The 14,014-nt window shown below is 42.6% G+C and overlaps 1 protein-coding gene across 9 annotated transcripts in view; it reads left to right on the plus strand.

Moving 5' to 3' along the window:
* The window catches only part of TTLL4 (tubulin tyrosine ligase like 4), a 47,993-nt gene that overhangs the window by 12,177 nt on the left and 21,802 nt on the right, over window positions 1-14,014 (plus strand). For 6 of the 9 annotated variants that reach the window (XR_014017953.1, XR_014017954.1, XM_081260699.1 and 3 more), the window contains exons 2-4: window positions 7,866-7,955; window positions 10,618-10,843; window positions 11,685-13,277. Coding sequence is in view for 7 of the 9 variants with exons in the window: in XM_081260699.1 (XP_081116825.1) it covers window positions 11,782-13,277 (1,496 nt within the window). In the remaining 2 variants the exon portion in view is untranslated. Of the gene's footprint in view, window positions 1-7,864; window positions 8,174-10,617; window positions 10,844-11,684; window positions 13,278-14,014 lie in introns of those variants that run through there. The other 3 variants (XM_081260697.1, XM_081260696.1, XM_081260695.1) reach the window with 3 other exon arrangements.

The raw sequence follows: 14,014 nt of genomic DNA on the forward strand, positions 1-14,014 counted from the left end.
AGTAATATCAGAGATCTTGTGGATTGCAGAGCCATTTCTGATGTCCTGAGTTCTCCTGGTGAAGGAGAGAAACTCCTGATTGAGGAGGAAAAGAAAACTGCAGATCCCAAGTACCACATACCCTGGTGCAATCTAGGAGAGTGATTTAATCAGTGGGTAATGAATAATTGCTTTTTGTAGAAATAGAAACCTGTCCGAGAAGATCTGGGCCTGTCCCCTAGAGACTTGATGGTTTGGGACAACAGCAATAGATTCTCTGGCATAGGCCACTAATCCTTCATGCTTGAGGTCACTAATCCTGCCTGCTTGAGGAAACTTGAGATAAAATTACCCCACAGAGATTGGACTGAACAGGCAGTTTATAAATGCAGTGGATGTTCAGGTTCTTCAAACTGGATGCTTTCAGAAGGAGAGAATCTGGAGCCAGGGACTTAGGTGGGGGTGCCACCACAGCAGCCCTGTACTTGACGATGATGTCTTGGCACTGGGCTAGAAAGGGATGTTTGAGGCCATTTTGTTTTACTTGTAGAAAACTCTACAGTTCTTTACCTCCACTCTTATCCCTTTGGCCAGTGTTTTGTTGTTGTTTGTTTTATTTTTAATTTAATTTTATTTTTTGTGGTGCTGGGGATTGAACCCAGGGCCCTGTGCATGCAAGGCAAGCACTCCACCAACTGAGCTATATCTCCAGCCCATTTGTTTTATTTTTAATAGCTTTGTGGATATATAATTGTCATTGGACATATCCATCACCCCAAAGTCAGTTGTTTTTAAACTTCGTTCTGGGAAACCGTAGTGCCCCCTGAAATTGTTGGGGGAAGAGACTTGGGCAGTTACTCTTCACCATTTCTGTCAGAATAGTTCTGCATTTGTTTCCTGTAGATACACAAGAATTTTTTTTAAAACCCATCATTTATATGGCATTACCACATGGAAAGTGGATAGTGGTATAAGATAGTTTTGGCAGAGTATCAAATGGGATATACAATAGGTACTCGTGGAGAAGGTGGGGCTTGGGCCAGGTCAAGAAAAGGTAGATAAAATACCATAAGGATTCAGAAGGAAGAGAATTCATGAATAAAGCTTTGCAGATGGGCATCTGAAAGGTTTATTTAGGAGTTTAGTGTAAGCACCATTTATACGACAGAATTCAAGATGGGAAGAAATGAGAATAAGCCTAAAAATATATGTTATGGATAAACTATGGAGTCTTACAACTCAAACTAAGAAATCTGTTTGTTATTTTTTTTTTTTAATTGAAACACACAACAGACTATGTGGAATGTTTGTAAAACACACAGATTTACTAGCTGCACTCCAGAACAACTAAATCATCAGTGAAGGTGGGGCTTAGAGGTCAGCGTCCCAGATTATTCTGATGCAGGTGGTTGGTGGACCTCCATGATGTGGTCATGGGCAGTTTTTTGTTTTTTTTTTTTAAGATGTTGATGGACCTCATTTTATTAATTTATTTATATGCAGTGCTAAGAATCGAATCCAGTGCCTCACACATGCTAGGGAAGCGCTCTACCACTGAGCCACAATCCCAGCTCATGGGCAGTTTTTGAAAAGGGAATGACCTGATCAAGCAATATATGAGCAAAATTATTGCAGAGATTGTCTGCAAGATGAAATTAGGAAGGGCAGACCCTGGAGGCCTAAATTTCTGTTTGGATGCTGTTATAGTAAGTCCATATCTGGGATGATGGTGGAAATAATAAAAAGAAGAAGAATGTTATGAAGACAGACTCTCATGTTTCATGAGTAGTTTGGCTTTGGCAAAATAAAGGAAAGGGCTGTCCACCACCACTCCCACCCCAGAACTGGGGATACACCCAGAGGTGCTTTATCACTGAGCTACACCCCTTGGCCCCTTTTTATTTTATTTTGAGACAAGGTCTTGCTAAGTTGCCCAGGCTAGCTTTGAACTTGTGATCCTCCTTCTTCAGGTGTGTGTCACCATGTCCAGGTGAGGAAATAAGGGAAAGGAGGAAGTCAGAAATTACTTAAGTTTTCCTTTTAGGTGACTAGGAGACAGAAGGTTTCACCAAAGGAAGATGGAAGGTCAGGAGTAGAGAGCCAGTTTGATAATGCTGGATTGAAGTGGTTGGATATGAATTTGGACCAGATGGAGCAGGTAGTTGGTGATGTGGACATGAAGCCTGAGAGTGATCTGGCCTATGTGACTATCCTCCTACAGATAATATTCGAAATTATGAGAACAGATAGGTTTGATGTGGGAGAAAGGATAAGAGAGGAATTGTAGAAGATTTTGGAGGGTGCCAAAGAAGAAGAATGGACATCAGCTATAGAAGGAGTTGGGCATAGCTGTGGCAGAGTTAATGTGCCAAGTAAAGAAGTGGCAACCAGGATATGGAGGTAAGGGGGCACACGTTAAAAATGAAGTGGTTCACCTGTGACTTTGCTGGTGTGCTGCTGTGATATGTTATGATAAAAAATTGATATTTGGCCTCTGTCCTTGTTTTTTGGCACATAGCTCCTAATATCCTTTAATCTCCTAAATGAGGAGTGTCTTTTTGTGTGCTAGTTAGATGACCCTGGCTCCTGGGTAGCCTCTGCATAGGAGGCTGGTTGCCAGGGGAACCAATCATGTGATTAGATGGCTGGAACTTTCAGTCCCACCCCCAATCTCTGGGGAGGGGTGTGGAGCTGAAGTCCAGTTGATCACCAGTGGTTAGTGATTTAATCAGTCGTGCCTGTATAAAGCAACCTTCCTAAAAACCCCAAAGGGCAGGGTTTAGAGAGCTTCCAGATTGCTGGACACTTGCAGGTATGTGGAGGGTAGTGTGGAGGGAAAAGTTTCCTTCAGTTCTGTGAGCTACTCTAGCAAATTATTCACAGCCAAGGAGAGGCTTGGATTTTTTAGTTGATTTGTCAGAAGCACGGGTCATAGCCTGAGACTTAATAACTACAATCTGGAATGTAAGCAGTCTGTGTGATTAAGCCCTTAACCTATGGGATCTGAGCTATTTTAAGGCAGATAGTATCAGAATTGAATTGAAGGACACCCAGCTGGTGGCCACTAGAGAACACCTTGGTATGTGTCCCCCACATAGCGCTTTTGTTGACCAGAGGTGTGTTGTGTTGTAAATTAGCACATTAAAGTAGAAAAATCGTTACTTAGCTGGTCAGAAGTGTTGTAGATGCATTTGTTTATTTAACAAATATTTAATGTGCCCTGTTTATGTTTCTAGGGCTGAGCATACACTGTATAAATACGGTCCCTGTTTTTAAAGAGCTTTCATTCTGGAAGATAGGCAAATAACAAAGAAATGCATAATTAATTGAAATTTTCATTTTACAATATAATAAATAGGTAAGTGATTCATTTATGTAATTCAGATATTTTAATATTAGAAAAGGTATACACAGGGAAGTCTCTCATCTTGGTGTTTCCAACCCTATTGGTAATCTTTTGTAAAGAATCATTTCTTTGTTTACCCCTTTATTGTATTTTTAGGCAAGTATAAAGAAGTATTAAAATATCACAGGATTACATAGTAGATGAATGAAATGGAATAAACAGGGTAGTACAATAGGGAATGATTGTGGGTGGGGCAGTATTAGAGAGCATTGACAGGGAGGCCTGTTTAGCTCGATACTGAATGAGGGAACTGAACTGGTCATTTGGGGATCTGATTATTTCAGGAGCAACAAATGTGGTGGAAACATGCCTGGTGAGGAGAGTGGCTCTTGACAAGGTCAGAGAGAGTCCAGTCAGATCACTTGCGCCTTAGCGCATCAGAAGGCTTTAAGCTGGGCTGGGGATGTGGCTCAAGCGGTAGCGCGCTCGTCTGGCATGCGTGCGGCCCGGGTTCGATCCTCAGCACCACATACCAACAAAGATGTTGTGTCCGCCGAGAACTAAAAAAAATAAATAAATATTAAAAATTCTCTCTCTCCTCTCTCACTCTCTCTTTAAAAAAAAAAAAAAAAAAAGAAGGCTTTAAGCTATGTTTAAAGAGCACTGTGGCCATTGCCTAGAAAACAGATTGTAAGGAGGAGAAAGAGTAGAAGCAAAGGAATCAGCAGGTAAGAGGTGATGGTGGCTTGATTGAGCTAATGACTGGAAATTAGAGACCAGTATTTGAAGCTGGAAAGACCTGTTGATGGACTGAGTGGAAGCGAAGATCTGCTGAGGTTAGGGAGAAGTCCTTATTACCCCAGGCATGTTGGGAATTTCTGTTACTTGGACGCCTGTTCCAGGGCCTGCAGCCCCGATATTCTACCTGGGTTTTTTATTATTATTATTATTAAGTCTTTTTTTGTGCAGTTGTAACTTATTTCCTGCCCTTACCTCTAAAAGATTAATTAATTGAGCAAGGGAGGAATATGATTGATTCATTAGTCCTCCTGCCATTCCCCCTGGCATGGCTTTGCTAAAATCTGATGTTCCTGTCTAATTTAAGGAGATTAAAAGATGATGTGTTCCTTCCTTGAATGACAGTGATTACAGAAACTCTTGAGCTTCCTAGAGTTTCCTTGTTTCCATCTCTTTAGTCCCTTTAGTTCTTATCCCAGCCTCTTGGGTTTCTGTTTCTCTGCTTGTTGCTGAGAGCACCTGTTTTTTTTTTTTTTTTTTTTTTTTTTCTGTTGAGGGCAAGATAAGGACTTGGGTTTTACTGGGCAGTGAGGTTTTCATGTAGAATCAGGTTTAAACAGCACTACCCTCTAAGTATTGGAGGCCTCCTCTGCCCCCATTATGCATTGATGGACACCAAAGTGCTTCTGTTAAACTTGATCTGTCAGGCTCCAGTGTTTGCCTTCTCCCTTGAACTCCCCTTGAGTCAGAGTTCATTGGTAGGTTAGGATGGTTTGTGGTGGATGAATATGTGGTATGTGATGGATGAATAGTTCTTCTTTAGGTGGCTACATTGAAAAGATGTCTGTTGTAGTGAGGTTCCTCATATCAGGCATCTGACTTTTGTTCTTGTACCTTAGGAATGACAGGTGTATTCCCCAGTCAAGCTCACTGTAGGTAATGGAGTAAGGAGCAAATCCATTGGTTTGGCTGTTCACTGGCAAAATCCATTTCTGCCAGTATACTTTAAAAGAAAGTCCAAGTTTATTGTGTACTACCTGCCTTCTGGTCTGAGGAGAACCAACCTTTCCTTTAAGTAGTAATGACTTAAAACAAAACTTTATTTGGGAAGGACAAAAAAGTTACCAAAAAAAAAAAAGTACAAAGAATATTACTCTTTACCCAGATTTATTTAATGCCAATATTTTTACCATACTGCGTTATTATTTATTTATGTTCTCTTATAGATATATGTATGGACTATATCTGAATATTTCTTTAAAACATCCTGAATGTTTGTTAAAACCAGGATATTCTCTTACCTTGCCACAGTGTAACCATCAAATTCAGGAAATTAACATTCATTCAGTATACTGTTATCTGTAGACCTTATTCAAATACTGTCAGTTGTCCCAACAATAGCCTTTGTGTGGCCCAGGATCATACATTGTATTTATTTGTTATGTCTTTTTTTCCTCTAATCTGGAATAGTTTTTTATTCCCAGTCATAGAGGAGAAACATCTAGTGTTTCATTATTAAGTATGATATTGGGGGCTGGGGGTGTAGCTCATGATAGAGCACTTGCCTAGCATGCCTGAGTCCCTGTTCCATCCCCAGCACGGGGGTGGGGCGGATATTGGCTGTTCCTTTAAATCTTTTGATGTTTCTATCAAATTTTTAGCACTTCCTTACTTTTTGACTGAACAAGATGTTCTGGGCTTATCTCCTGCTTTTCTTTCACAGCCTTGGAATGAGCCATTTCTCCTGGAGCTCTGGCTCCTCTTATTAACAGATAGTATTTAGAAACAAGGTCTGGGAGGTTGAGTAACAGTCACTTTTTAACTCTTTCACCTAGTGTTTCCAGAAATGCCAACCAGAATCTAATGATAAAAACCATACCAAAATCCTGAAGCAGGGGTTGGGGATTTAGCTCAGTGGCAGAGCGCTTGCCTAGCACACGCAAGGCCCTGGGTTCGGTCCTCAGCCCTGGGGGGGAAAAAAGGATTAAAAAACAAACAAACAAACAAAAAAGTTAACAAAACCCTGAAGCAAAGTTATGGAAAGAAGTTTTGCTTCCCTCATACCTTCTCCTGGTTTGTCCCAGAGTACTTTTCAGTTGCCCTTTAGTGCCTAGTCACACCTGCAGCTGAAGAATCTAGTTGCTGGTAGTATAATAAATTGCACAAAAGCTCCCAACTAACAGACAGTTATGTATTTTATAAAAGAACATTGCTTGTCCTAGCTAAAATCTTGTGGTGGGATAATTATTGCCTGCTCCTTGTATTTTCCCCCTTCATGGAAGCTTATAAAAGGGCTGAGGGAAAAGATGAGATCATTGGGTGCCAGTAAGAAGGAGAGTGGTAACTACCACGCTGCAAATATTGATTATGGGCCAGGTACTGTGCTTTTATACTTCATGTGAATTTTCTTTCTTTCTTTCTTTCTTTCTTTCTTTCTTTCTTTCTTTCTTTCTTTCTTTTAAAGATAGAGTGAGAGAGGGAGAGAGAGAGAGAGAGAATTTTAATATTTATTTTTTAGTTTTTGGCGGACACAACATCTTTGTTTGTATGTGGTGCTGAGGATCGAACCCGGGCTGCAGGCATGCGAGGCAAGCGCACTACCGCTTGAGCCACATCCCCAGCCCGTCTTTCTTTCTTTCTTTCTTTCTTTCTTTCTTTCTTTCTTTCTTTCTTTCTTTCTTTCTTTCTTTCTTTCTTTCTTTCTTTCTTTCTTTCTTTCTTTCTTTTCTCCCTTTCTCCCTTTCTCCCTTTCTCCCTTTCTCCCTTTCTCCCTTTCTCCCTTTCTCCCTTTCTCCCTTTCTCCCTTTCTCCCTTTCTCCCTTTCTCCCTTTCTCCCTTTCTCCCTTTCTCCCTTTCTCCCTTTCTCCCTTTCTCCCTTTCTCCCTTTCTCCCTTTCTCCCTTTCTCCCTTTCTCCCTTTCTCCCTTTCCCTTTCCCTTTCCCTTTCCCTTAAACTTGTGATCCTCCCAAGTTGCTGGTGTTACAGGCATGGCCTAATGTGCTGGCTTCATGTCAGTTTTCTAATTTGGTCTGTCACACTAATTTGGTACTCTCTCCTGTCTTTCCCAGAATATTCCAGCTGTGTAGATTCAGCATTGGAATATAATCCACTGCTGACCAGGGCTGAGCTTGGCAGAAGTCACCAGGAGGTGGTAGCTGTTAGTGCAGCATGGCTGGGGGGAAGAGGATTGCTCTGGAGACTTCCTGGGAAACTTTGCACAAGTAATACATGTTTTTGCTTTAAAAATTAAGAGAGTGCTGGGGTTGTAGCTCAGCAGTAGAGTGCTTGCCTTGCACATGTGAGGCACTGGGTTCGATCCTCAGCACCACATAAAAATATATAAATAAAGTAAAGATATTATGTCCATCTTAAAAAAAAATTAAGCAAGACAGATGCCTTGAAGTAACATTCCCTTAACATTCCCCTGCTCAGTCCTCATCTCCCTTTCTGCCCTGACCATCATTAACAGTGGAGTATAGGGGCTGGGGATGTGGCTCAAGCGGTAGCGCGCTCGCCTGGCATGCGTGTGGCCCGGGTTCGATCCTCAGCACCACATACAAACAAAGATGTTGTGTCCGCTGAAAACTAAAAAATAAATATTAAAATTCTCTCTCTCTCTCTCCTCCCCTCTCTCCCTCTCTCCCTCTCTCTTTAAAATAAATAAATAAATAAATAAAGCAGTGGAGTATATATTCTTCTGGACTTTTGGTTTTGCACAGTCTAGTCAAATGTCCTGAGAACTGTCCAGAGAGAATTTTCCTCCAGGTTAGTTCCTCCTAACTTACCTTTATTTGCCTTTCAGCTGGGCGCTTTCCCGTTTGGACCAAGATTGAAGAACTTAGCCACAGAAATATACTTGCTTTCTTCTAAACTTGAACTCTGCAGGCTATAGGTCAGTGTTTGTGCCCTTTTTGCTTCTTAAGTCCTCCTGTTCTCCAGGGATCATATGTAGGAACAAGAAAATGTTAGATCATTGGCTCTCTAAAATGTTAGATTATTCAAAGTTATTTTCCAGGTGAGGTGAATTTGTTGACTCCTAAAGTGAATTCTTTGCAAGCCTCTAGTTGGACTGTCAGCAAATGGAGGATCCTTTGGACTTAGTCAGAGACAGTAAGTATGAATGCTTTTGCCTATCTTTCAGTGGTGTACATATGTGGCTAAAAGTGTATGTAAACTGAATGAAAATAGTGGAGCTTGTGGTAAGTCCTTTTGTAACTTGCATAATCACCATTGGTTCTTTATGAGTTTATATTTGTGTAAGTTGGGTATTTTTGATGATCCATGGCTTCTATGTACACAAATATCTTTCCTTCCTGTTCTTTTCCCTTTGATGCCTTGCCCTAAAATATTGCCTGGGAGATGGGCAATTTATCTTGGAATTAAAGTCATACATATAGAGTGTGTCATTATGGTGCACTTAGAAATTTTTTTTTTTAACAGTTTTTTTTAAATTTTTTTTTTTTAAAGAGAGAGTGAGAGAGGAGAGAGAGAATTTTTAATATTTATTTTTTTTTTTTTTAGTTTTCGGCGGACACAACATCTTTGTTGGTATGTGGTGCTGAGGATCGAACCCGGGCCGCACACATGCCAGGCAAGCGCGCTACCGCTTGAGCCACATCCCCAGCCCGGTGCACTTAGAAATTTAAGGGAATTTGGGAGAAGGGTCTCCCAGATGTTGTCTCGTAAGCCAAGAGTATACCACAGGGATGGGCTTGATGACCTTGCAAAAAACTGCCTCTGAGTTTTGTGGTATTTGGTTGCCAGACATTCTTTGCCTGTCTGGGCTTTGATTTTATGGCAGAACTCACTATTTTTGGTGCATTAGCTTTTGGAACTATTTTTTGTTTTTCAACTTCTTAGATTTTGGATCTTCTACAGCTTTTTTAAGTCTTGCTACTAAACACTCCTGTAGCCACTGGACAACACACAGGCAAAGGTGACTGTGGCAGAGGTTGGGGGCCTAGGACAAAGTCTGCCTGAATGTTCTAGCTAGGTTTCTGCTTCTCATTATGTGAGGTTTTAATATCACTAGGAATTTTACAAGGAGAAAGAAGGAAGTTACTTTTAGCAATCATCATGTCTTTGTGTAAGCAGATACTAATTCTGAACCAAAAACAGTGAAACCAGTTTGGAACCCTTGTATATGATAACTGTTGTGGAATGTTACTATTTACTTCATGTTCTTGGAGCTACTCACTGCTGAGTGTGACACAACAATTTGTTTTTTGCTCAGCATTACCTGACAACCATCTTAGCCAATCCTGGATGTCTCTGACTAGCTGAGGAGCTCTTTCTCAGAAAGAATTTAGCAACATCTTAGCCACTTGGTCCTTGCTGCAGATATCTTTCTTTAGGAATACAGGTGCTGCTTCTTCAAGTTGGCATCCTACACATCATAGTCTCCTCTGTGACAGGAGACTAGGAATGGAAATAACTGTTGCAGAGACATGAGCTCTGAAATCCCATCAGTTGGAGAGAAGAGAAGAGAAGTCACCGTACTCTGGCTGTCATTGGCCAAGCTGGTCTGCTTCACATTGTGTGGGATCAGGCCACCCAAAGCTTCTAGGAGGGTGGGAGTTTGTTCTTAGCCTTCTTCCCCCTTCTTTGGATTAAAAGACAAGCCAATTGGGTGAAAGACTCCTTGTGTCCAGTGTTCCTGGCACTAGGATTCACATGGTGGAAATCATGCAAAACTGAGCACTGTGTGGCAACAGAGAGGAATTCTTCACCCAGCCCTGAGGTATTATGCAGTGAGTGCTGATGGCTGCAGGGGAATATGGGATTGTTTGTAGCATCAATGAGACAGCAGTGGTGTGCTCCTGCGGACTTCACCCATGAAGGCCTGGACCAGCGCTTAGAAAGGCCTGAAAGTCTGAAGTAGCATGATGCACATGGGGAATCATGAGTGGGATTGTTTTTCAGGGGATACCAGCATGAATTTTGATTTTCTTAATGCTTTTCTCCCATCACTTTGGTGTATCCATTTTGTTACACTGGTAGGGCAAACATGTGAATCTTGAACATACATAACACTTACACATATGCACATGTGCAGTCTTGTGAAGAGGCAGGATTTGCCTCTTCCTGTTGTGTGTTTCTCTATCATATATGCACAGGGTAATTGTCCCATTTACAGTGTTTCCATAGTTAGGACTTCTATAGAGATCTAGTTTATGTCACCTCATTTTGAGGTTAAGCTGGCCTCAATATCTGGTTTTAGCATTTATGCTGCTTTTAGCCCACCATCATTTTGAATATTGGTGAGTGATGTTGTGACTTTTTGTACTCTCCTCAAGAAAGAGTTCAATGGAAGTCAGCCTTTTCAGGAAAAGAAGGTGACATCACGTGGCTTTTGCAGGCTGTTTGTGTGTGTCGTCCTTTCCTCACTAGCTTCTTTGAAAACACCTGATGAGGATAGCATTATTTAGAATTATCCCAGATGTCTGACTTCTTATAGATAGGCTTGGTTATCCCCGTCCCGTGCTGCAGTGAAAGCAAACACACCTTTCTCTGCGTTTGTGAAAACTGGAGAATATTTTGTGAATTTGATTTAGAAAGAGAATGACCATGCTGAAGAGATTAAGACTCAGAACTACAAGGCTGGTTCAAAGATTCTGCATGAGAGGAAACGATGAATGAGAAGACAGACTTTCTATCCCTGAGAGCAACCCAAACTGACGTCTGGGCTCTGGAGTAAAGAAAGCTTTTCTCCTCTTCTTGCCTCTTCATTCCTCTCCCTGAACACTCCTGTCCATTGTGGCTGCTGGGAATAAAGTCACTGTAAGTAAAAATAATGTTGGTGTTTAGTTCCATTTTCTTTATTCTTTTTCCTATTAACATGTTGTTAGGGATTTAAGTGTATGGCTGGCAAGATTCATTTTTTTAAAAAATATTTTTTACTTATACATGGACAGAATATCTTTATTTTGTTTATTTATATTTATGTGGTTTATTTATATTTATCTAGTGCCTCCCATGTGCAAGGCTGTGTTCTGCCACTGAGCCACAACCCCACCCCAGCTGGCAAGATTCTTGAAGAGATGAAATTTCTGTTTTAGGTCCAGAATAAACTCCAGGGTTAGCAGGGGAATTTTCGCTTCTGTCTGAACTTGTCCTGCTTAACTGTAAAAAGCAGGCTGAATTAGGGGTAGCCGAGAGCTAGATTAGGGAGAAATAGAGGTCAAATGCATTCTCAAATAATCTTTTGAGCTTTCAGAACTGGTGGGTGAGAGGAAGATATTGGCTCTTCTCTGCCACTTCCAGACTTGCCTCATTCCTAGCCATGCTGGTTTTAGGTGAGGGGGATGTGGCTCCTCATGGAGAATTATGTATGGTGAGACAAAGATATGTACCTTTTTTTGGAGAGGAAGGCACACTTTCTGAGTGAGATAGGTGGACACACTGAGCAGCCTTGGAATTAAAGTCTGGTTGGATGAGGGCATCAGGAAGACCACTGGGAATTCCCTGGAAACATAGGGTTCTTCTCCCATGGCCCCAAATGGTGACCAAGACTGGTTGCCTAAGAAATGCTGAGTGGGACTCGTTGCTTACCTGAGGACCACTCTAGTATACTTTCCATCCTCCCAGAAATACAGCATTCCTAACCCTCTCTCCCCTGCAGTTGACAGACTTCAAAGATGAAGCTGTTGCTATTGGAGATGTGTGGCACCTTACCTGAGCCAGGCCCTGAGGCCATGCGGCCATGATGTGGGCCCCTCATGGCCTCAGCAGGAGCAGAGCACTACAGTATTGGCCTCCGCCCGGGAAGCAACTTCAAGCAGCGAGGTTCCTCAGGCACAGTGCCTTCTCCACCACCTGAGAAACCGTCAGAGTGCAAAGTCTGGTCACAGGCCCATCAGCAGGTGAAGCCAATCTGGAAGCTGGAGAAGAAGCACGTGGGCACACTGTCAACGGGGCTGGGCTCAGGCCTCTTAGGGGTTCCACCCCAGCCAGCCTATTTCTTTTGTCCCAATACTTTATGTAGCTCTGGGACCACAACCGTCATTGCAGGTCACAGCACCTCCTGTTACCTGCACTCTCTCCCAGACTTGTTCAGCAATACCCTGCTGTACCGCCGTTCCAACAGTAGGCACAAACCATACCAGCAATTGGAGTCTTTCTGCTTGCGCTCAAGCCGATCAGAAAAAAAACCTTTTTCTTTCCCTCAGAAGAGTCTCCCTGTCAGTCTCACTGCCAGTAAAGCCACTTGTTCCACGGTCTTCCCCATGGCTCAGCCCATGGCGTCCTCATCCACAGATCCATACCTCTTACTGGCAGCAGCTGGGGAAAGCCCTTCAAGGAGGAGTCTGGCCTCTGCCATCTCAGGGAAGATCCCATCTCCACTGTCCTCTTCCTACAAGCCCATGCTGAACAATAATTCCTTCATGCGCCCAAGTAGCACTAAAGTGCCTTTATCTCAGGCTGTAGAGGGCCTGAAGTCAGTATCCTCACCCAAGATCCAGCCTATCTCCTGGCATCATTCAGGGGGTACAGGAGACTATGCACCCCAGCCTGTTGATCATAAGGTGCCCCAAAGCACTGGCACTGTCCTAGAGGATGCCACTGCTCATATCACCCCTGCTACTCTGTCTACCCCTAGCTCCCTCAACACATCCACCACCAGTGTTGCCTCTTCTCAGTATAGCCAGAATAAATTAGCCTTGAGGACAGAGCCACATCCCTATGTCCTGGATGACAATTCAGATTCCCAGGCTCCAGCTAAAGAGGTTCGTTTCACAGAGGCTGTGAGGAAATTGACTGCAAAAGGTTTTGAGAAGATACCACGACAAGGCTACCAGTTTGAACAGTCTTGTTTTGTGAACCCCAGCCTCCAGTGGAACCTTCTGAACAGGAGCAGGCAGTGGAAACCTGTAGCTGGCCAGCAGTTTCCTCAGGAGGATGCTGGATCAGACAGTAGGAACCTTCCTGGTGCCTCGGATACCGTGGGGTTGGACAGTACAGTCTTCTGTACCAAAAGGATCAGCATTCACCTTCTTGCCTCACATGCCAGTGGGCTCAGTCCCAGCCCTGCCTGTGAGTCTATAGTTGATCCCCCACCACCTAGAGAAGATAAAACTCCTGTTCCCCCTCCTCTCCTTCAGCCCCTTGGGGTAGCTGAAGTGGCCACCCATCTGTCTTCCATCCATCTGGGCCAGCCTGGAAAGGAGGAACTTGAGAAAGGCAGGGAGCTGGCCTCACCTGCTAGGGATATTGGGTAAGTAGAAGAATGTTTTTGGTTCATTTAGAGCAGTACAATGGGTATACCATAATGGTGATACTGACCCAGTTACCTCTGAAGGTTGGTTTTATTTTTTAACTGTCTCAGAATTTTTGACTTTGATTTTAGGGCAGGGATCAGGAAACTAGCTTGCGGACCAAATCCTGCTTGTTGCCTACTTTTTGAAATACAGTTGTATTGGAACACAGCCAGGGCCAATTACTTCTATTGTCTATGGCTGCTTATTATTTTAAAAAAAAAATTTTATTTTTTAGATGTAGTTAGACACAATACCTTTACTTCATTTATTTATTCTTATGTGGTGCTGAGAATCGAACCCAGGGCCTTGCACCTGCTAGGTGAACACTCTACCGCTGAGCCACAACCCCAGCCCCTTTGTTTTGTTTTGATTTTTGGTACTGAATGGTGAATCCAGGGGCATTTTAACACTGAGCTACATCCCTATTCATTTTTGTTTTTTATTTTGGAACAAGATCTCACCAAATTTCTCAGGGTCTTGCTAAGTTGCTAAGGCTGATCCCAAACTTAGGATCCTCCTGTCTTGACCTTCTGAGGTGCTGGGATTACAGGCCTTACGGTGGCTGCCTTCTTGTTACAACATTTGGGTTGAATAGTTGTGACAGATTGAATGGCCTGCAAAACTAAAAATATTTACTCTTTTGTCCTTTAGAGAAAGAATTTGCTAGCCCCTATTTAGGTTATATCCAGGAGAG

The sequence above is a fragment of the Spermophilus citellus genome (genome assembly GCF_964194105.1).
Source record: "Spermophilus citellus genome assembly, chromosome: 11".
Taxonomy (NCBI): Eukaryota; Metazoa; Chordata; class Mammalia; order Rodentia; family Sciuridae; genus Spermophilus; species Spermophilus citellus.